The sequence below is a fragment of the Carcharhinus amblyrhynchos genome, chromosome 16 (genome assembly GCF_965287045.1).
Source record: "Carcharhinus amblyrhynchos chromosome 16, sCarAmb.v2.hapA, whole genome shotgun sequence".
NCBI lineage: Eukaryota > Metazoa > Chordata > Chondrichthyes > Carcharhiniformes > Carcharhinidae > Carcharhinus > Carcharhinus amblyrhynchos.
Window position 1 is genome coordinate 1,246,502 of NC_137339.1, and position 23,007 is coordinate 1,269,508.

General features: G+C 43.4%; 2 protein-coding genes across 9 annotated transcripts in view; one reads left to right on the plus strand and one right to left on the minus strand.

Annotated features, from left to right (window-relative positions):
* mtss1 (MTSS I-BAR domain containing 1) overlaps nucleotides 1-15,053 on the plus strand; it is a 146,776-nt gene extending 131,723 nt beyond the window's left edge. The window contains exons 11-14 of one of the 2 annotated variants that reach the window (XM_080204552.1): nucleotides 590-760; nucleotides 1,571-1,736; nucleotides 4,306-4,329; nucleotides 6,416-15,053. In XM_080204552.1, the coding sequence (XP_080060678.1) occupies nucleotides 590-760; nucleotides 1,571-1,736; nucleotides 4,306-4,329; nucleotides 6,416-7,146 (1,092 nt within the window). In that variant the 3' untranslated portion in view covers nucleotides 7,147-15,053. Of the gene's footprint in view, nucleotides 1-589; nucleotides 761-1,570; nucleotides 1,737-4,302; nucleotides 4,330-6,415 lie in introns of both variants that reach the window. The other variant, XM_080204551.1, reaches the window with a different exon arrangement.
* A 1,509-nt stretch (nucleotides 15,054-16,562) lies between these two features.
* Nucleotides 16,563-23,007, minus strand: part of LOC145353775 (CMP-N-acetylneuraminate-beta-galactosamide-alpha-2,3-sialyltransferase 2-like) — a 48,207-nt gene continuing 41,762 nt past the window's right edge. For 6 of the 7 annotated variants that reach the window (XM_080204555.1, XM_080204554.1, XM_080204556.1 and 3 more), the window contains 2 exons: nucleotides 21,562-21,681; nucleotides 16,563-16,937 (listed from right to left, as the gene is read on the minus strand). In XM_080204555.1, coding sequence (XP_080060681.1) covers nucleotides 16,752-16,937; nucleotides 21,562-21,681 — 306 coding nt within the window. In that variant the 3' untranslated portion in view covers nucleotides 16,563-16,751. The remainder of the gene's footprint in view (nucleotides 16,938-21,561; nucleotides 21,682-23,007) is intronic. The other variant, XM_080204560.1, reaches the window with a different exon arrangement.

The window sequence follows — 23,007 nt, forward strand, 5'->3', positions numbered from 1 at the left end:
AATGTTAGTTGGAAGCGCAGTCCTGGAGTGCTTACCAAGCAAAGGCAGCACCACCCGTGTTGATCAGGAGAACCTCAGTGTTGTCTGGGTTCTGTTGGGATCTGTTGCTTGTCTCTGTATTTGAGGAAAGACGAAAATCAGCTAGATTTCCAGGATTCAGAAGGTTAAATCAGGAGGAGTGGCTGTGTAAATGTGACTTGTATTGTCTTGTGTTTCAAAGATTGGGAGTGTGCTCTAGCTGGCTTTCATATCCCGGGGAGATGAACTCCAGAATAATTCCTTGGAGTGAGATTGGGGAATTGCAGTTTAGCATCATTGAAGAGCAAGAAGGACTTTGCAAATGGCAATAAAAGTAGTGATTAACAGGAAAAAGGGGGTTCTGTATCTCTGAACAATCACCTGAGACCAAACCCATATTCAGTTTCATAGACCTGAGATCTCAGAGCTGTGATGTGTATCCATATCTGACAAAGGTACAAGACCAGTTCCATCCTAGATGTGAAATAATTTCTAGGACCATGTACCCAACAGAATATTCAGAATATTGTATCTGAAAAATGATTAAACAATTGGTTTCTTTTTAAACCAGGACTGGGCGAAGTTAGCACCAACGGAACAGCCGAGCAACAGCCTCCAGCTGAAGGAAGCGTCGTCTTATCAACTGATTGGAGAAAATGGAGCCCAGACGCCAGTGGAGGGCAGCATGTACTCACAGGCCACTGACAGACCAGTGCACTCAGCAGCTACTGCTGCCTGCAAGGTATCCTGTATTCCTGTAGCAACTTTCACCACTTCAGAACCTCCCAGAGTGTTTCACTAAATACTCTCTGAAGTATGGTCACTGTTGTGATGTAGCAAATGTGGCAGTCTGTGTGCACAGCAAGATCCCACAAAGAGCAAGGTGATAAAGACCAGATAATATGTTTCTTTGTGATGTTGATGAGGGAAAATTATTGGCCAGGACACTGGGGAGAACTCCCCTGCCCCCTCCCCTTCCCTACCCTTTAAAGATTGGCGTGGGATTTGAACCAATAGGTTTCTGAATGTGAGCTACCAACTGAGCACCTCACTGCTGACTTTACTCAGGTAAAGAGGGTCTCTCTCTCTCTCCCTCTTTCACGAATTGTGACTGTGGGCTGCCATTTCCTTCACATCGATCTGGTTTCACTCAGTAAAGTACTGCAGTGGTTTACCTTTGCCTTCAGCAGTGTGACAGAGCATGGAATTCTCCCACTGCCGGGTGTACTGGAGAATTCACAGGCTGATAATTTGGCCAAGTTATAAACGCATCTTCTTCGGCTATCAATCCTGGGATTGGGCTGAGAGGCAGGGACGTGCTCACTGTGTCACAAGACCCATAACTCACACCTACAGGACAGGATAGCTTACTGGCAGTGGGGTTAATAAGAACAGAAGGCTATCTGGCTCCTTGAGTCTGCTCCGCCATCCAATAAGATCATGGCTGATGTGACTGATGTTTAGCATTGTGTGTTTTAATTCTTGTCGATTCTGACTGCTCCCAGCCAGCCCCCTGCTGGTGTACTGAGTGATATTACCATGTATATTGCAGCCACAGGTCGGAGAGATGAGCGCTCGAGAGCACCTGGCCTTAACCCTAAGTCAGGGGATGAATATGGATGCCCAGAGGAGCAGCCGGGACTCTCTGCATTGTTCTAGCGGTTACAGCACCCAGACTACCACACCATCGTGTTCCGAGGATACCATCCCCTCCCAAGGTAAGAAACTCCACACCGTTCGGCAGCAAGGACAGGCTTGGCAATTAGATCCAATCATGTACCAGAGAGGGTACTGTAACTGAGTGTTTATTTATATTACTGGATCAGTAATCCAGAGAGACGCCAGTTCAAATCCCATGATGGCAGCTATTGAATTAAAATTCATTGGATTACATAAATTTGGAGTAAAAAGCTACTTTTGGTGAAAATTGGCGAGAAATTGTAATTAAATTGTTTAAAACAAACACTGTACTGCTCAACAAGGAAGTAAAGAATCAACCACATTGCTGTGGCTCTGGAATCACATGTAGGATCTTAGAATCCCTACAGTGCAGGAGGAGGCCACTTGGCCCATCAAGTTGGTACCGACAACAATCCCACCCAGCCCCTGTACCAAGAACACCACATATTTACCCTGCTATTCCTCCTGATAGCAAGGGGCAATTTAACATGGCCAATCCACCTAACCCATGCATCTTTGGAGTGTGGGAGGAAACTGGAGACATGGGGAGAATGTGCAAACGCCACACAGGCAGTGACCTGAGACCAGAGTTGAATCTGAGTCCCTGGTGCTGTGAGGCAGCAGTGCTCACCATTGTGCCACCATCTCGCCCTGCTCTCTCCCCAATACCCTGTATTAATCACAAACTAATCCCACTGCCTCGCGCTCTCCCCATTGCCCTGTAACGATCCCAAACTAATCCCACTCTCTCGCCATAGCCCTGTGTCAATCCTAAAGTAATCCCACTGCCCCAGTCTCTGTATCAATCCCCAAACTAATTTCACTGCCCTGCTCTGTGTCTATTTTGTTTGAAAGTCTTTGATAACAGCACTGCTTCTGCTGGTTTTCATCATGACTACATTTTGCATAGACACTGGGAATAGACCATTTGGCCCTTCAAGCCTGTTCCATCATTCAGTATGATCACGACTGATACTCAATCTCAATGCCATATTCCCACTTTCTCCCCATACCCCTTGATGCTGTTAAAATCTAAAACGTTATCTATCCCTTTTTTTGAATACGTTCAGTGATTTGGCCTCTGCTGGTTTACTACTCTCTGAGTGAAGAAATGAAGGGTCGAGAGCTTCTAGTTTTTAGGTGCCCAGATCACCAACATCCTGTCTTGGACCCCCATGCCAACACTATAGTTAAGAAAGCCCACCAATGCCTCTACTTCCTCAGAAGACTCAGGAAATTTGGCATGTCAGCTATGACTCTCACCGTAGAAAGCGTTCTTTCTGGTTGTGTCACAGCTTGGTCTGGGCTCCTGTTCTGCCCAACACCGCAGGGAACTGCAAAAGGTCATGAATGTAGCCCAATCCATCACACAAACCATCCTCCCATCCATTGACTCTGTCTACACTTCCCAACTCGGCAAAGCAGCCAGCATAACTAAGACCCTACGCACCCCGGACATTCTCTCTTCCATCTTCTTTCTTCGGGAAAAAGATACAAAAGTATGAGATCACATACCAACCGACTCAAGAACAGCTTCTTCCCTGCTGCTGTCAGACTTTTGAATGGACTTACCTTGCATTCGATTGATCTCTCTTACATCCTAGATATGACTGTAACACTACATTCTACACTCTCCTTCTCTATGAACGGTATGTTTTGTCTGTTTAGCACGCAAGAAACAATACTTTTCCCTGTATGTTAATACATGTGACAAAAATAAATCAAATCAAATCAAAATCAAAGAAATGTTTCCTTGTCTCAGTCCTAAATGATCAGTCCCATATCCTGAGACTATGACCCCTGGTTACAGAGTCCTCAGTTAGGAGTTTCACAACACCAGCTTAAAGTCCAACAGGTTTATTTGGCACAAGCTCTCCTTCACCAGGTGAGTGAGGACTTGTGTTCACAAACAGGTCATATACAGATACGCACTCAATTTACAAGATAATGTTTGGAATGCGAGTCTTTGCAGGTAATCAAGTCTTAAAGGTACAAACAATGTGAGTGGAGAGAGGGCCAAGCACAGGTTAAAGAGATGTGTATTGTCAGTTAGTGAGATTGCCCTCTCTCCACTCTCGTTGTCTGTACTTTTAAGACATAATTACCTGTAGAGATTCACATTCCAACCATTATCTTGTAAATTGAGTGTGTATCTGTATATGCCCTATTTGTGAACACAAGTCCTCGCTCATTTGATGAAGGAGCTTGAGGCTCCGAAAGTTGTGCCAAAGAAACCTGTTGGACTTTAACCTGGTGTTGTGAGACTTCTTACTGTGTTTACCCCAGTCCAACGCTGGCATCTCCACATCCAGATTCCCCAGCCAGAGAAAACATCCTCCTGCATCTAGTCTGTCCAGCCCTGTTAGAACTTCATACATTTCAATCAGGTTTCCTTTCATCCTTCTAAACTTTACTGAAAACCGGCCCAGTCGAGCCCAGGGCAGTCCCACCAGCCTGGCTATCAGCCCAGTGAGCCTCCACTGCACTCCCTCCGTGGCAAGTATATCCTCTCTTAGGTAGAGAGACCCATGGTGTGGATTTGAGAGGAGAAATTATTTCCATTGTTTTGCTGATGTGGTTTTGAATTTTGCAATTGTTTTACAGCAGTAAAGAAGGAACAGACCCTGATTGGTGAGTTGTAAAATTATTTATGCTATTTATTTAAAAAATGAATCGCAGGTTGTTGTGAAGCAGGCAGGGTGCTGCGGGGTACAGCCAAGGGAAACAGAAGTAGAAGTTTCAGCCACTCAGTGACCCCTTCTGGTGGTGTTGATATGAAGCAGCTTTCAGGTTTACAGCAATGCAAAGCACTCATCATGTACACAGCAAGATCCCACAGTCAACTAACACCTAGGAGATGGGTGACGAATAAAATCAGTTCATGACGAGCATCAGTGAGAACATGGGATCCTCGATCATACCCTGACCTGGAGCACGCACATCCAACAGAGCACCGCCCTTTTAATACTGACCCTCTGATGGTGCGGCGCTCCCTCGGCCGTTAGTGCTGCTACCATGCGTTATGTACCATCTATAAGATACACTGTAGGAATTCACCGAGGGTTTTTTTTCAGCAGCACCTTCCAAACCTGGAACTCCTGCCATCCAGAAGAACAAGGGTAGCAGGTATCTGGGAAAACCAGCACCCAGAGAACATAAGAACATAAGAAATAGGAGCAGGAGTAGGCCATCTAGCCCTTCGAGCCTGCCCCGCCATTCAATAAGATCATGGCTGATCTGAAGTCGATCAGTTCCACTTTCCCGCTCTCTCCCCGTAACCCTTAACTCCCTTGTCTATCAAAAACCTATCTACCCATGACTTAAATATATTCAGCGAGGCAGCCTCCACCACTTCAACGGGCAGAGAATTCCAGAGATTCACCACCCTTTGAGTGAAGAAGTTCCTCCTCAACTCTGCTCTAAACTGCACCCCCCACCCCCCATCTTGTCTTGAGGCTGTGCCCTCTAGTCCTGCTATCCTTTCTAAGCAGGAAGAATCTCTCTACCTCTACCCTATCCATCCCTTTCACTATCTTATACGTCTCTATAAGATCCCCCCTCAGTCTTCTAAACTCCAACGAGTACAGACCCAGTCTATTTAGTCTCTGTTCATAGTCCAACCCCCTCATCTCCGGTATCAGCCTAGTGAACCTTCTCTGTACTCCATCCAAGGCCAATTTATCCTTTCGCAAATGCGGCAACCAAAACTGCACACAGTACTCCAGCTGTGGCCTCACCAGTACCCTGTACAGTTGCAGCAAGACCTCCCTGCTTTTATATTCTATCCCCCTCACTATAAAGGCCAGCATCCCATTCGCCTTCTTGATCACCTGCTGCACCTGCAGACTGGGTTTTTGCAACTCATGCACAAGGACCCCCAGGTCCCTCTGCACCGTAGCATGCTGCAGCTTTTTGCCCTTTAAATAGTAATCCCTCCTACTATTATTTCAGCTAAAGTGGATAACCTCACACTTGCTAACATTATACTCCATCTGCCAAGTCCTCGCCCACTTGCTCAGCCTATCCAGATCCCTCTGCAGACTTTCCACACCCTCAGTGCAATTTGCTTTTCCACTCCTCTTCGTGTCATCAGCAAATTTCATCACCCTACACTCAGCCCCCTCCTCCAGATCATCTATATAAATGGTAAATAGCTGAGGTCCCAGCACTGATCCCTGCGGCACTCCACTAGTCACCAACCGCCAACCAGAATAGCACCCATTGATACCAACTCTCTGCCTCAGAGCTTCCTCTCCGAGCCACACACCATCCTGACTTGAAATATATCACCATTCCTTCACTATTACTGGGTCAAAATCCTGGAACTGCTTCCCTAACAGCGCAGAGGGAGCACATACACCACAGGGTCTGCGGTGGTTACGAAGCTCACCACCATCTTCTCAGGGCAATTAGGACTGGGCAATAAATGCTGGCTTTGTCAACGAAATATACTTCTCATAAACGAATGAAGAAGCAGTGTGCCTGACTGCCTTTTCGCTTCCCCATACCCCATTCTCTAGGTTGAGATTGTATTAGGATTTAGGTAGATTTCTTACTGTACTTGAGTAAAATTGGAGCATTTTAATGGCAAGTCCCTGGTTTGGCTCCATCATTGAATGATGCAGAAATATTTTATAAGACAGATTGTTGTTATTGATGGTGCTGGCTGGGTTTATTTCACAGCAGTTTCCTTACTAATGTCTGTTCTCTCTTTTAGTGCCCGATTATGATTACATCTCATTGCACGGAGAGCAGGAATTGGCCGCTCAGATTGATTTTGATAAATCCTCTACAATTCCCAGGAATAGTGACATCAGCCTGAATTATAGGAAAATGTTTCAGGCAAAGCGACCAGCTTCTGCAGTCAGCCTCTTGGTTGATCCTGAATCCACGATGACATCTCATGTTGCCACAATTCGAAGGAAACCTTCTAGCAAACCGACATTCCGACGTGGCACCATCAGTGGTGTGCCCATTCCCATCCGGACTCCCATGGTGCCCATTCCCGGGCCACCCGTGTCCAGTAAACCGGTCACTCTGGCAGTCTGTCGAACGGGCAGCGAGGAGACCGTTAGACTGCAGGGAGGGAGGTCCAGTTTTGCGCAAAGGAAGCAGGGAATTTGCAGCTCAACACAAAGTCTGAGCATGGCACAGAGCCCCGGATACTCCCTGGTACCAGAGAAACCACTTCTGGTCAGCGGCCTACAGCACTCCGCCCCCAACCTCCAAAATGCCCAAGAATCAAAGCCTGTGAGAAACACTACGGGAAACGGACTCACTCCTCACCTGGGCACTGCAGAGGTTTCCCAAAGGACTGGCAGGGTGGACAGTGTTGCTGCTACCCCCTCACCAATCGAGGGCGGTGATGATGTTTTGTCCATGATTCGTAGGGGGGTCAAACTGAGAAAGACTTTAACCAATGACCGATCAGCCCCCAAGATCATTTAAAATAGGAAGACAGTGGGGCACACACAGCTTCAAGATCCATCGAACTGTCCCCTCACACACTCTTTCTCTCTCTGTCTCTGTCTCGCTGTCTTTTGGTTTAAATCTGGTAACAGTTCTTTCCCTCTTTGTTCTCGGATTAAACAATGATGCACAAACTATCATCAAGAACTGGTCACATCCCAGCTCTCCATGTCTCAGCGATCCTTATCCTACTCCTGCCACAGGTCACAGGCTGAGAGACTGGTCCTCGTGGACTCGGGGAAGGGGGAGTGCAGTTTGTGAGAAAGTCACACAGACTCTGCAGGTGGAGGTGTAACTCCTGCTGAGTCAGCCTTTTGGAGCAGGGGCTAAAATTGGCCTCAGACCCCAGGTTAGAGATGGAAAATCACCTCTGGGTCCTACTCCGAGTGCTGACTAATGAACCCCAAACTGGAGATGTCTGGATGTTGGGTCAGAGCAGGATCAGAGCTGATATCTTCCTACGCTGACCAGCAGGCTGACACACAACCCATCTCCTCACCATCTGGGGGAAAGTGACAGAGCTTCCATGGACCTTACCCCAGCCTGTACCTTCGGAAGAGAATGGGAATAATCAGGATGGGGTGGACAATGGGAGGACCCCTCCCCCCAAAACACTGAAACAAACTGTAAGCTGTACATGTTCTTTGCAGTAACGTTCACTGCCAGGAATACACTTGTGTTTTAAGATAGAGAGGCATGGAATTTATTTTGCAATGACACTTCAGGGGATTGGCTCAGGATTTTGGATGTGAAGCTTCTTGCAAAGGATTGGTTTTCAGTTGCTCTGAGTTTGTAACGGACATTGTTTTCTTGGGTACTTGGTGAGAAGCAGGGCCATTACCCTGACACACAAACCCCTACAGTTGGCTTGTATTCATTCCCAAACCTGCAAAGTTTAAAAGCTGCACAAATGTCAGCAAAAACAGATTGATTTTTTTTCCTTGTGAATCTTAACATCGAAAGATATTTATTTGTGTCAAAGTTGTGAAAGATTCTGTTTGTACGATGAGTTCTTGCAACAAGTAGTGCCGTTAAAACCACCACAATTCATTGAAAGGCTTTAAATGATAAAGAATATAGTTTGTATATGTTAGTTTTTAAATCCCTTTTAAATTTTATCTTATACAGCTGGTGCTTATTGCATTGCTTTTTAGTACTGGCATTGTTACAGACTGGGCTAGAGGGGTTGAGGTTTGACAGCGGCTGAACTGACTTATTGTTCTTTTGGCTTAAGTGGGCAGTATTTTAAAATGGTCAGAGCATTCACATTTTAATTTGGTATTAAAGTACGTTAGTTAGCTTGGCAATGTGAGCAGTCTGCTAAATATTTTCTTTTAAGTTATAGGTTTAGCAAGAATTGCATCTGGCCTACGAGATTTGTATATCAATACATTCCTGTAACTGCTGTCTAATCTGTATGCACTGTGATGTTATAAAGCGTGCCTGCTAACTGATGACAAGTATCCACTGGCTGTAGCTGATGTCTGCTGACCCACAGCTGCTGCTAAATGATCTGTTCTCATTCACTCAGTCAAAGCTCACCAGAGCCTCCATTGGGATCTCCTGTGAATTCTCAAAGGATCAGGAAATTTGTTGATGAATAATCATATCAACCGATGTAGAACAGAAAATCAAAATCAACTTTGGGGCACAAACTATATTTAGAACAACTTTTTGACGTCCCTGTTTGGTAAACCAGACAGTTGAAGTTGTCCAGAGTTCTGGGAGGTAGAAGATTTTAATGGAGGAGTGGTTTGGAATTGTAGCAAACAGGCCAGGAACAGAGCTGCTGTGAAATTGAACAGAAAATGATTAATGTTCATCCCAACTCTGCCACACCCAAAATGACCAGTTATTTATAGGTGAGGTGAGTAGACCAGCACTTTGTACTTTGATTAATACTGTCTGCATAGGAAGTTTCTTGATGGATGTTTTCCATGGTCATTTTCTGATAGATGGAGAGGCTGATGACTGGATATTAACACCTCGTTATTTCCACAGCCTCCAGAGAGTTTATCTGCATTATTTTTAAACTCATTTTCCAGGTTTGTTTTTGGGCTAATAGATTAACTTTTATTTTGAAAATTGTGTGATGGTTTCAGAAACTAAAAGATGGTTCAGTCCCTGTGCCCTCTGGAATCTCTGTGCCATCCCCTTCTCTCTAGCTGTATCTCTCACACCAACCCTCCGCACTGTGTCGGACGCTCTGATTCAATACTCACTGTGTAAGGGATTGCTTCCTTGTAACTTTTCAAAAACCTGCTACCTTGGTGTCTCTGAAAGTGCCTCTTTCCAATACATGTGCCAATTTCAGCTCTCAAAATAAAAATCATTAGACTTTTCAGTGGTTTTGCATAAATGATAAGTGTGACTATCTGAACCCAAGAGACAGTCACAGATTCAACTGATGCACAATATAAACTTGGATAATAGAAACCTGCCTTACGGCCACAACTGGATCCACCAAACTACTCAAATACTTATGTTTTTTTCCAATATATTTTATAAAATCAAAGCTGACTATCAATTCTGCTGTAATACTTGAGCAAGTGGCCTATTTTTAGGGAAAATTGATCATGTTTATTTTTCATAGAATAACAAAATAGTTACAGCGCACGTTATTCAGCTCGTCATGTCCGTGCTGACTCTCATAAAGAGCAATTTATAAAAATGTATTCATTGGATGTGGGCATCACTGGCTGGGCCAGCACTTATTGCCCATTCCTAATTGCCCTTTAGAAGGTGGTGGTGAGCTGCCACAGTGCTGTTAGGGCGGGAGTTTCTGTGCCTGCTGCCCCTGTCTTGCTGGATGGTAGAGGTCTTGGGTTTGGAAAGTGCTGTTTCAGAAACTTTGAGTTCCTGCAGGGCATCTTGTAGATAGTACACATGGCTGCCATTGTGTGTCATTGGTGAAGGAAGTGTGTGTTTGTGGATGGGGTGTCATTCAAACGGGCTGTTTTGTTCTGGATGGTGTTGCGAGTATTGGAGTTGCATTTATCTAGGCAAGAAGAGAATATTCCATCCCTGCCCCTCCTCCTCCACCACATTCGTGCTCATTCTTCTGCAGATAGTTGGAAAATGTAGAAATGTTTACAAGCACAGAAAGAGGCCATTCTGAGCCACCTGGACTAATCCCCGTTTTCCAGAGTGTTAGGAGTCTTCAGTTGCAAATCCCGGACCTGTTAAATGAGTCTTTGCCTCTACCACCCTTTCAGGCAGAGTTCCAGCTCCACACAGCCCTCTTGGATGAAAAGACTTTTTCTTATCTTCCCTTTAAGTAAAGTTTATTTATTAGTCACAAGCTGGCTTACATTAATACTGCAATGAAGTTACTGTGAAAATCCCCTAGTCACCACACTCTGGCGCCTGTCCGGGTACACTGAGAATTTAGCATGGCCAATGCACCCTAACCACCACATCTTTCAGACTGTGGGAGAAAACCAGAGCACCCAGAGGAAACCCACGCTGACACAGGGAGAACGTGCAGACTCCACACAGACAGGAATCGAACCCAGGTCCCTATTGCTATGAGGCAGCTGCTAACCATTATGGCACCTTGCCGACCCATCCTCTACCAATCACTTTAAATCTGTGTTCCCAAACACTGACCACCCCGCTAAAGTGTCCAGGCCCTTCCGTCCTTTTAACATGAGAATTCTAGTTAGATTTAGGTAACCTGCCTTTAAGCCCTGTGCCTGTAATGAATCTGTGCTGCATCCTCTCTGAACCAGTGTATCCTCCCTGAGATGCAGTGCCCAGAACCGAAGGTTCTGTAAAGCTGAATTCAGAGTTTGAAGTTTTGTGTCTGTAATGTACTGCAGCCCAGCCTGTGTTTAATATTGAGATGAGGGTGAGCTTTATTGACCAGACTGTGGTTTTGTGCAGCACTTTAAATCTAATCAGAAAGGTGACACATTAACCCAGCTGGGCTAGACATCCAGCTAAGGCCCCAAAATATCAATCTGACAGCGGATTTCAGATTTGTTATCATGCAGAAGAAGCTCATTCTGCCCATCATGTCTATACCAGTTCTCCCAATGAGAAATTCACTGTCATTTCCTGCCTCAAGCCCACAGTGCTGCAGATTCTTCCTTTTCAGATAACAGTCTAATTCCTTTTTCAGTTACTCGATTGAACCTGTCTCCACCGCTCTCAGGCAGTGCATTCCAAGTGAGGCCTCCCTATAACACATTGAAAAATAGCCTGTCTGCAAAAATACTGAATGGAAAACACACAACAAAAATATACATCTCAACCCAACAAGTCCATTCTGACTGCCCTATCTCCACACCCAGTGTCTGATTCACCTCTTTATTGTCATCTCATTGCAAGGTTCTAGAATAGACATTCTCTGCCCAACGGAGACCCTCACTCTTGTCTAGTTCCCTCCACCCCAGCTTTTCAGTCATTTCTAACACTATATCCAGTCTTATTTCTGATATTGAAATTCAGCTTTTCACCTGAAGAAAGAGCAGTGCTCCTAAAGCTCGTGATTCCAAATAAACCTGTTGGACTTTAACCTGGAGTTGTGAGACTTCTTACTGTGCCCACCCCAATCCAACGCCAGCATCTCTACATCATTTCTCTCGTAATAAGCCCAGAATTGAATTAGTCCCGGTTGGCCTATTTAAGTGATGTGAGAATCTTTAATGAAATTCCTGTTTTCTTAAACTCTAGAACTTTCCTGCAACTTGCATTGTCCTGGTTGTGAATTGGCTCCAAGAAATGAAATTTTTGTCAACATTTTATACTGCACTTTTTGATGAATTGCGATCTCTTTCCCTCGATGTGAATTAATATTGGCTGAAGCTGTACAGAGCTCAGGAACACATTTGGCAAACACTTGTGTTTCAAGGAAACCCCTAAGACCTGGGCCAAACCTGCAAAATGCTGGATTGTTGGAAGAAGAATCAATGAATTGAGTTTAGTATTTGCTGACATGCTGCTTGAGGCTCTGGATTGGTGGAGAAATGGGAATAGTGACAATTTTGAGACAGGAGGTACAAAGATTGGAGGAAAGGTCTGGAAATCAGTTTGAGATGAGCTCTTATGGAAGGTTAACAGAGCAGGGCAGGGGTAGGAAGGGAACAAGATATTCAGCCATGTGCATTAATAAATGAGTTAAGTAAATCCTTTGTATACAATAGTGTATGAATGTGCCAAATTGTCATACAGAATGAATGTCCTTTTAAGAAATGTTAATTGCACTCTCTTTGTAATCTGTATTACACAGCAGTAACCAGCAGTTAGTAAGTTTCCAGGAGTTAGATTGGTAAACACAACAGTACTCATTATCTTAGAAGGGTGGGAAATCAGTAATAACGTGAGATGTATTATTGTGTTTTATTCAGGTATGGGTCATTTGCTGCCCATTTTAACTATGGAGTATACAGTTCTCAAAATAAAAACCAAAGTTGAACTATTTATCAAATGTAGAAAGTAGTGATGGGAGGGGGGGGATAAAGCACAATCTGGAAATCTGTGCAGTGATTTGGCCCCTTGTTTATTCATGTCTTGATTCTTGATTCAAATCCAAGGCAGACAGGCAGAATGAAAGCTCTGTGTGTATTGAGGATGGTTTTAAAGATTCTGAGAGTTGGGCAGGTCTCAACTCAATGACCATTGCATCATAAACCCACCAGCAAAACAACACATACTTCAGGACAAATCAGCACTCTCATCCAAGCTCCTGTTTTTATTATGGCCTGGATTCCCAACGAGAGAACTAACCAAGCTACATGCTCTCACGTTGTTGTCCTGTACACTGGCTGTATTTATAACCCTCTCTCCATGTGTATGGCCAGACATGGTGCTTTGGCCACTTTGTGAGTAAATATGTCAGAATGTAAGATAGCAGGAAAGGTTTGTTCAACATGATATCAGCTTTGAGAATCGTGTGCTTGCTGATCCCAGTTGGCTGAGGAGGGAGAGAGATAGGAAGGGGATGATCTACTGAATATCCCTGCAAGTTTATCTCAACATTTTTATTCTGTGGGAGCAAACAGCAAAGGAACAAAATTAAAGAAGCTTTAGAAAGGAAAGAAAAAATGGGAAAATGGCTTTGTATAGGAAATGGCATACAGGGAATTTTCCCAGTTTGAGGAATGAATGTGACTATCTCATGTGGGTTATATTCTAATCAGGGGCATTTGATACTGACACTGCCAACCGAAAGTGACAAAAGAAATCATTCCCAACACTGGCACCTCTGACCTCAATAAGCACAAAAGAAAATACACATGAGTATTTTTGCATAATCATTGCACTTTAGAACAGAAACCAGGTTATTTAAGGGTAGGTAAAAGGAGTTATCAGAGCCTTTTATTAAATGCCATACACTTTCAACAACTGTGTTAATCATTTGCAAGTGCGCCAATTCTGATTTCTATTTTGTCTTACCATGTGGGAAGGTGAAAAGGGTTAGCATTTTTATTTGACAACTTTTCATAAAGCATTTTTCTTCCAGATTGTTGAATACTGAATATTAAATGTTTATTAAAAATTAAATGATTTAAAGAGACAGTATTCCTTTGTATACAAATTGAACCAGAATTCTGCAGTAGGATCTATGAACAAACTTATGTTTAATCAGTCAACACCCAGATAAAGCTTTAAAAATTAATAATTAAATTATTATATCAAAATTTCAATATGTAAATTCTAATACAATATGAAACAGTTCAGATCTTTGTGGCCTGGTAGTTCATTGTCAATTATAAATCCTCCTGTGAGTATATACCAATTTGCTGTAAATAGGGTTGTAAATGGTGTCTTGGTGCTCTATCTATAGTCCAACTACAATTACAGAACTTCCCTGGAAAATATCTTAAGGTGGGAAGTTAATTGACTTGAGCTGAGAGTTTGGTTACAATCCCTGCCTCAATATCTGTTCGTTCCTTTTACTGAACCAATTGAAAAGTCGCCAGCTGATTGCCTGCGTCTAGTGCAGTGACCATGACAATACGAGTGTAAGCAGGTGTTATGATTTCAAGAATCAACAATGCCAGCTTCCATCTCCATTGTCTGACAGTTCAGCAGCTTGTAGACATGAGGCTTTTCTGTGTTTTTGTGTTTCTGGTCTCACTGAGAAGCAGCTCAGTTCTGCAAAATTCCACCTCCTAAATGTTCTGATATTTTCTTGGTCATGCAATCTCGGGCAAATTATTTCTCCGCACTGGAAATGGTTTTATTGCTTTCCAGTGCTTCCTTTAGGCTGGAATGAAACAAGCCATAGGGTTTGGAATAATGATAATGCTGAAGGTGCCAGTGAGTTAGGCAATTCTTATGGCTCACAAGTGATGGGTGCATGTTTCTCGCTGGTAAAGTTGTGCATTGTTCGCACTCGGGAGTAGACTGGTGTGAAATCATCACTTGCTACGTTCCTGGCAGCACTGCCTTTAGAAAGCAGTGCACACAGGTTTATAAAACCATTACTGGCACAAATTCCAGCTTGTTTTCCAATTAAAACCTTCCAAAATGTAATGACTTTTCACAAGAGTCTTTCTGTCTGGGCATCTCTGACTGAGCTGAGGGGGGCTTATAGCACTGATCCACATACTTCTGTAGCATCCCTGCAATGCACAAACTCTTTGAAACAAAGATATGGGGGAGGCAGGACTTGATTCTGATTTCAATCAGTGGAAAATAGCACCAAAGTTTCTTAATCTGCAAGGATTTTCTTTTTTGGATGTTGTTCATACTTTGCTCAGTATATTGACCAAAATGGGTACTGTCTCTTTAAAATCCTGTTGCTACAGTTATGTTTGATTGTTGGATTGTTTGAGAGTTGATCTCTTTTCCTTCATTGTACAATATAAGGATTCTAGTATTTTTTGTTTTCTTTGTAGTGACTGCTGCCGCCTTAAATTAAAGGAATATGGGGATTATTTTCCTGCACTCTGTGTCTTTATTGAACATTTGGTCCAACATGGATTTTAGCATAATGACCCAACAAGTGAGCTGGAATTCTCCCCAGATACTGCTCCATTCAGAATTCAACTGTTAGATATGTACATCAGGTATATTTTGAAGTCAGTGGAGTGAGTTCATCAACATTTGAACATTTTCAAATTCCTATTCAAACAAATGTTTTTAACTAGATTAATGTTTAAACTACAGACAGTTACAACACAAGGCCATTCTACCCACTGTGCCTGTGCTCAAAATGATGCCCCCTTCCTGCTCTGTCTATTGCTGAGAGGGGTGGGGCTCTCAGCCTATTGCTCTGTAACTACCTGCTTCAAATATTCATCCAATTTTCCTTTAAAAGCAGCAGTGGCCCCTGAGGCAAAATACACCATGCTCTAAAAACACCTCCACAGTTCACAAGGCATGTACTGTCCTGAGCTAACTCAAGTCAAATCTCCTCAGTCTCTTTGGATCATTTCTGCTTTGGACACAAGTTGACTAGCTGAGCTACTGGAGACAACACACAAAGTAACCTTTATCCAAAAGGCTGTACTGTCAATTTAAAATGAACCCACCTGGATGTCAGCAGTAGTGTATCCGGTATCACCATGTATAGTAAATTGCTGGATTTGTCTGTGTTGATGTGGAGATGCTGGTGTTGGACTGGGGTAAACACAGTAATTAGTCTGATAACACCAGGTTTAAGTCCAACTGATTTATTTGATAGAAAACTCACAAACTTTCAGGGTTTGCCCCGTCACTTGCCTGACGAAGGGGCAAACCCTGAAAGCTTGCGAGTTTACTATCAAATAAATCGGTTGGACTTAAACCTGGTGTTGTCAGACTTCTTACTTTGTCTGTGTTGCCAGAGCAGATGCTATGCTGTTCATGTTACTGGACTAGTAATCCAGCTGAGTCACCTAGACTCAATGTTAACTTTGTTCTTGCTGCACAGATACTGTCAGGCCTGCTGAGATTTTCCAGCATTTCCTGTTTTGTAGTAAGCCAGAGATCGGTGTTCAAATCCCACCGAAACAACAGGCAATTTGAATTTGGTGAAATAAATCTGAAATTAAGAGTAATTTACCCTCAGATTGTTGTGAAAACCCATCTGGTTCACTAATGTCCTTTAGGGAAGGAAATCTGCCATCCTTACCCAGTCTGACCTACATGTGACTCCAGACCCACAGCAATGTGGTTAACTCTTAAATGCCCTCTGAAATGACCAAGCGATCCACTCAATTGTTTCAAATCTGTTACAATGGACTGCAGTGTTTTAAAATAATTGACCTCAATCCCTTTGAGGACAGTAAATTCTGGTCTTGCCAGTGACGCCCACATCCAATAATTAAATAACAGAAGAAACACAACTAATCAGTTGCCTAGCCTCCCAAAGTACTGACTGACCATCTATCCCAAGAAGGTGGTGTGCATCCAACAGACATAAGACATTAATTTCAGAATATTATATAAAATTTATTTGGGAGAAGAGATTAAATAGAAACAACAGTGATTCTCAAAATATGCACATATAACATTTCTGCCTGAGGTTTACAGAGTTCTCATTGGGGAAAAAAAACTGTCTAGAGTTCTCCCAAACATCCTGATTAGTATAATCCCAGTGATGAGTAGCTGAATGGTTTGGTGAATTGGGTTTTTATTTTCCATTGGTGCATTCAGGAACCTTTGTGTTTGCCTCTGTATAGCCGGATTTTCCCGATCTCTGCCAATTGTCTGATGACATGGGTCTCAAAGGTTGCGTTGTGTACTCCTGTTACATGGAAAGCTCCAGCTAACTGGTTATTTTCCCAATAGTGGTGCCAGTTGCCTTTCTTGTCTGTTCCATAGCCAAATACCGATAGCTGTTGGTTAGAAGCGGGAGTTAATGACATGGAAAATCCTTAACAGGCACTTCTTACCTTTGTGCATTGGTCATTTTTCTGCAGAGGGAGCTGAAGGAGACAAAACCATCACAAAGCCTTTCTGAGAGAAGCAGTCTGGATCTGGACTACCTGCTCACTTAACACATGTCTCAAACCAAGAGACTGTGATGACAGTTCACAAAAAAAGTCACGTTACATTCAAAACATTAACTCTCTTTCTCACTCTCCACAGATGCTACCACTCCGACTGAGCTTTTCCAGAATTTTCTGTTATTTCAAATTTCTAGCATCCACACTATCTTGCTTTAATCAAAGACTGTAGCGTGACCAGCCAGGGGCCTCAGCTATACCATCACCTCAATGCAAACTACAGTAACTTTTGGCAACCAATAATTTGCATTCCTTACAAAGGAGGGAGGGTGTAGCTTATTCTAAATATCTTCCCAACTTTCTCCTGAAAAATATTGGTGGCGCTCCCATGGTGGTGCTCACAGGGCTCTTAGAAAAATTAAAAATCTAAAAATACAATCAGCTTTTTATAAAAAAAAACCACCAATGATATTGTTGGAGTTATGTGGCCCATCAGAAATATCACTGACTCATTACAGACACACTAACATTCAATATTAATTACATCAAATAACTAAATCTCACCGTGTTTCCAATTGTCCTTTTGAACAAGGTCACTCTCAGAAAATTAATTCACTGCACTGGGGCCATACACTTAGACTTGATCTAGAATCTTCCACTCACAATATGTAGCCGAATATTTCGCAAAAGGAATTAAAAGTTTGTATTTCTACTGCACGTTATCATAATTTAGAAACACATAGACCATTCAGTTCACTAACTGAGACGGGAATTTAGGCTCAACAGGGATTATAAAAGAAGTCTTTCGGCCCATTAAGTCTGCACTGACAGATGTGAAACACCTGACCTACCTATCCAAATACTTAGCCCAAAGCCCTGAATGTTATGATGTGCCAAGTTACTTCTTAAAGGATGTGAGGCAACTCACCTCTACCACCCTCCCAGACAGCACATTCCAGACTGTCACCACCCTCTGGGGGCAAAAAAGTTTTTCCTGACATTCCCCCTCTGAACTTCCTGCCCTTCACCTTGATCTTAAGTCCCCTCGTGACTGACTCTTCAATTAAGGGGAACAGTTGCTCCTTAACCACTCTGTCCATGTCTCTCATAATCTTGTACACCTCAGTCAGGTTGTCCCTCAGTTTCTGTGCTCCAATGCAAATAACCCAAGTCTATCCAACCTCTCCATAACTGAAATGTTCCATCCCAGGCTGCATCCTGGTGAACCTCTTCTGCATCCCCTCCAATCACATCCTTCCTATAATGTGGTGACCAGAGCTGTAGATATTACTCCAGCTGTGGTCTCAACAAAGTTCTAAACTCCAACATTATAAAACTCCACTTTCTCCCGATCCAAAACTGTTTTTTGGCAGTTTGTCTATTTCCTTGTCCATAACAAGCTTAAATTGTACCTTGTTGTGATCGCTATCACTAAAATGCTCCCCCACCACCACCTCAATCACCTGTCCAGCTTCATTCCTCAGAATTAGTGGCACAGTGGTTAGCACTGCTGCCTCACAGTACCAGGAACCTGGGTGCAATTCCTGGCCTCGGACCACTGTGCAGAGTCTGCACATTTTCCCCACATCTGGATGGGTTTCCTCCGGGTGCTCCAGTTTCCTCCCACTGAAAGACGTGCTGGTTAGGTGCGTTGATCATGCTAAATTCTCCCTCGGTATACCTGAACAGGCACCAGAGTGTGGTGACTTGGGGATTTTCACAATAACTTCATTGCAGTGTTAATGCAAGCCTACTTGTGACACTAATAAATGAACTTTAAAATTAGGTCCAGCACAGCTCCTTCCTTTGTTGGACCCCTTACATTTTGACCTAACAAGTTCTCCTGTACACATTTCAAGTAATCCACTCCATCCGAGTCCTTAAAGGTTATTTATTAGTTCACATCCTTCCTATAGTGTGGTGCCCAGAACTGTATATATTATTCCAGTTGAAATGTAACTTGTGTCTTGTATAAGTTCAGCATAACCTCCTTGCTCTTGTACTCTGTACCCCTATTAATAAAACTCAGGATGCTTCTTTGTTCCAAGGGAAATAACCCCAATCTATCCAATCTCTTCATAGCTACACTTTTCCAGCCCTGACAACATTCTTGGAGACCTCTACTGAACTTTCTCCAGAGCAATTACGTCCTTCTTGTAATGTGGTGACCAAAACTGCACATAATATTCCAGTTGTGGCCTCACCAGTCTTTTATACAATTCCAACATTATATCCTTTTACATGCTGTACTCTGTCAATGAAGGAGAGCATTCCATCTGCCTCCTTTACAACCCTGTCTACTTGAACTGCTGCCTTTAGGAATCTGTGTACTTGCACACCAAGATCTCTCACTTCACCTACCACCCCCCCCCCCACCTTAGTATATTCCCACTTATTGTGTATTCTCTATAACTGACCTCTAAAACAAACATTACCTCACACTTCTCTATGTTAAAATGCCATGTTACCGCCCACTCCACTAACCCATCTATATCGTTTTGGAGATTATAACTATCCTCTACACTATCCACTACTTGGCCCATCTTTGTGGCACCTGAAAATGTTCCAATCTTGCTCCTCACGTTCACAATCAAATCATTAATATATAACATAAACAGCAAGGGTCCCAACACCATACCCTGTGGAACACCACTTGGAACAACTTTCCATTCACAAAGCATCAAGGGAAAAGACAGGAGAATGGAGATGAGAAAAATATCAGCAATGATTGAATGGCAGAGCAGACTCGAAGGGCCGAGTGGCCTCATTCTGCTCCTGTATCTTATGGTCCATCAAATATTACCCTGTATTCCATGGGCTTCTACTTTTTTAACCAACCTGCCATGTAGGACCTTGTCAACCGCCTTACTAAAATACATGTACACAACATCCACTGCACTACCCTCAAAGAATTTAATCAAGTTTGTCAGGCAAGAACTTCCTTCAACAAATCCAAGCTGACATCCCTGACTAGTGCCTGCCTCTCTACGTGACAGTTAATCCTATCTCTCAGGATTCATTCTACTAACTTGCTCACCACCAATCTAAGACTAACCGGCCTATAACTGGTTGGTATTTCCTTCGATCCCTTTTTAAACAATGGAACTATATTTGCATTTCTCCAGTGCTCTGGTACCTCCCCTGTATCCTAGTCAGGATTGGAAAATCATCCTCAGAGCATCTGCTATCTCCTCCCTGACATCCTTCAGCAGCCTTGGAAACAGTCCGTCTGGTCCTGGCAACTTATCAACTTCCAAGGATTCCAACCCTTCGAGTTCTCCCTCTCTGTATCCTGTCCAATATCTCACGGTGTTCCTCCCAGAATACTAAATCAACATCATGCCTTTCCTTTGTAAACACGGGGACAAAATATTCATTTAAAACCCTTCCCACAGTCTCTGCATCTACATACAAGTTCCCTTCCTCATCTCTGATAGGTACCACTTCTTTCTTAACTAACCTTTTACCATGAATGTACCAGTAAAACAGCTTTGGGTTTTCTTTAACTTTATTTGCTAATTTTTTAATCATATCCTCCCTTTGATTTCCTCATTTTCTTTTTTACCCTGTCCCTGCATTTAGAACCACAGAACCATAGAACATTACAGCACAGAAACAGGCCTTTTGACCCTTCCTGGCTGTGCCAAACCATTTTTCTGCCTAGTCCCACTGACCTGCACCTGGACCATATCCCTCCACACCCCTCTCATCCATGTATCTGTTCCAGTTTTTCTTAAATGTTAAAAGTGAGCCCACATTTACCACTTTATCCAGCAGCTCATTCCACACTCCCACCGCTCTCTGTGTGAAGAATTCCCCCCCCCACCCCAATATTCGCTTTAAACTTTTCCTCCTTCACCCTTAACCCATGTCCTCTAGTTTTTTTCTCCCCTAGCTTTAGTGGGAAAAGCCTGCTTGCATTCACTCGATCTATACCCATCATAATTTTATACACCTCTATCAAATCTCCCCTCATTCTTCTAAGCTCCAGGGAATAAAATCCTAACTATTCAATCTTACGACCCTATCTACCTGTGACGCCACTTTTAGGGAATTATGTATCTGTATTCCCAGATCCCTCTGTTCTACGACTCTCTTCAGTGTCCTACCATTTACCTTGTATGTTCTACCTTGGTTTGTCCTTCCAAAGTGCAATAACTCACACTTGATGCATTAAACTCCATCTGCCATTTTTCAGCCCATTTTTCTATCTGGTCCAAATCCCTCTGCAAGCTTTGAAAACCTTCCTCACTGTCCACTACTCCTCAGTGTATCATCAGCAAATTTGCTGATCCAAGTTACCACATTATCATCCATTTCTGATATTTATCTAGATTATCTGCAGTATTTAGTTCTTTGTGCCAATTGTACACTTTCCCTTTCTGTTTGATCTTCCCCTGTATTCCTCTAGATTACTAGGGTGATCTGGACTTGGCATTACCACTCATAAACTATCTCATTCCTGGCAGGGTTGTGCTGGTGGAATCAGCATTTGGTCTCTCTCTGGTCTTACCTGATCACAGATATGAAGGCCGAAGATGAGAGCCAGCATCCCAGTGGAGGGATATCTTCCGTGGTGCTCAGTCCATTCATCATGGATATACTTGAAAAAGGTCGGATGAAAGATGCTGATCTAATGGGATGATAATGTGGGAAGATTATAGATTATACCAGGAGGGATGGGGATTTTTAAAAAATCCTTTATGGGATGTGGGCATTGCTGGTTAGACCAGCATTTGTTGCCCTTGAGGACTTGATGGTGAGCTGCCTTCTTGAATCACTGCAGTCTCAGTGGTGTAGGTACACCCACAGTGCTGTTAGGGAGGGAATTCCAGGATTTTGATCCAGCGACACTGAAGGAACAGTGATATATTTCCAAATTAGGATGGTGTATGACTTGGCGGTGGGGGTGTTCCCAGGTATCTGCTGCTCTTGTCCTGCTAGATGGTAGCAGTTGAAGGTTTGGAAGGTGCTACCTAAGGAGCCTTGGTGAGTTGCTGCAGTGCATCTTGTAGGTGGTACACACGGCTGCCACTGTGTGACGGTGCTGGGACGAGTGAATCTTTGTGGAAGGGGTAGCTATCAAGCAGTTGCTGGAATCGGAATCAAAAACAGAAAATGCTGGAAAATCTCAGCAGGTCTGACAGCATCTGTGAAGAGAGAATAGAGCCAGCGTTTTGAGTCTGGTCCAGACTTGAAGCATTAGCTCTGTTCTCTCTCCACAGGTGCTCTCAGACCTGCTGAGATAATCTAGCATTCTTTGTTTTTGTTGTAGAAATGAAGAGAGTTCTTTGTCCTGGATGTTGTCAAGTTTCTTGAGTGTTGTTGGAGCTGCACCCATCCTGGCACATGGAGAGTTTCCCATCACACTCCTGACATGTGTCTTGTAGATGGTGGGACAGACTTTGGGGAGTCAGGAGCTGAGTTACTCACCACAGCCTTCCTACCCCTGATCTGCTCTTGTGTTTATATGGTTGGTCCAATTCAGCTTCTGGTCAATGGTAACCCCCAGGTTGATGGATTCAGCTATTGTACTACCATTGAATGTTAAGGGGAGATGGTTAAATTGTCCTTTGTTGGAGATGGGCATTGCACAGCACTTGTTTGGTGTGAATGTTACTTGCACTTGTCAGCCCGACCCCGGATATTGTCCAGTTCTTGCTGATTTGGACACAGACTGTTTCAGTATCTGAGGAGTTATGAACAATACTGAACATTGTGCAGTCAATCCCCATTTCTGACTGTATGATGGAAGAAAGGTCACTGATGAAGCAGCTGAAGATTGTTGGGTCTAGGACACTACCCTGAGGGACTCCTGCAGAGATGACTGACCCCCCACAACCACAACCATCTTCCTTTGTGCCAAGTGTGACTCCAACCAGCAGAGAGTTTCCCCCCCTGATTTCCACTGATTCCAATTTTGCCGTATTTGGTTGAATGCGGCCTTGATGTCGAGGGC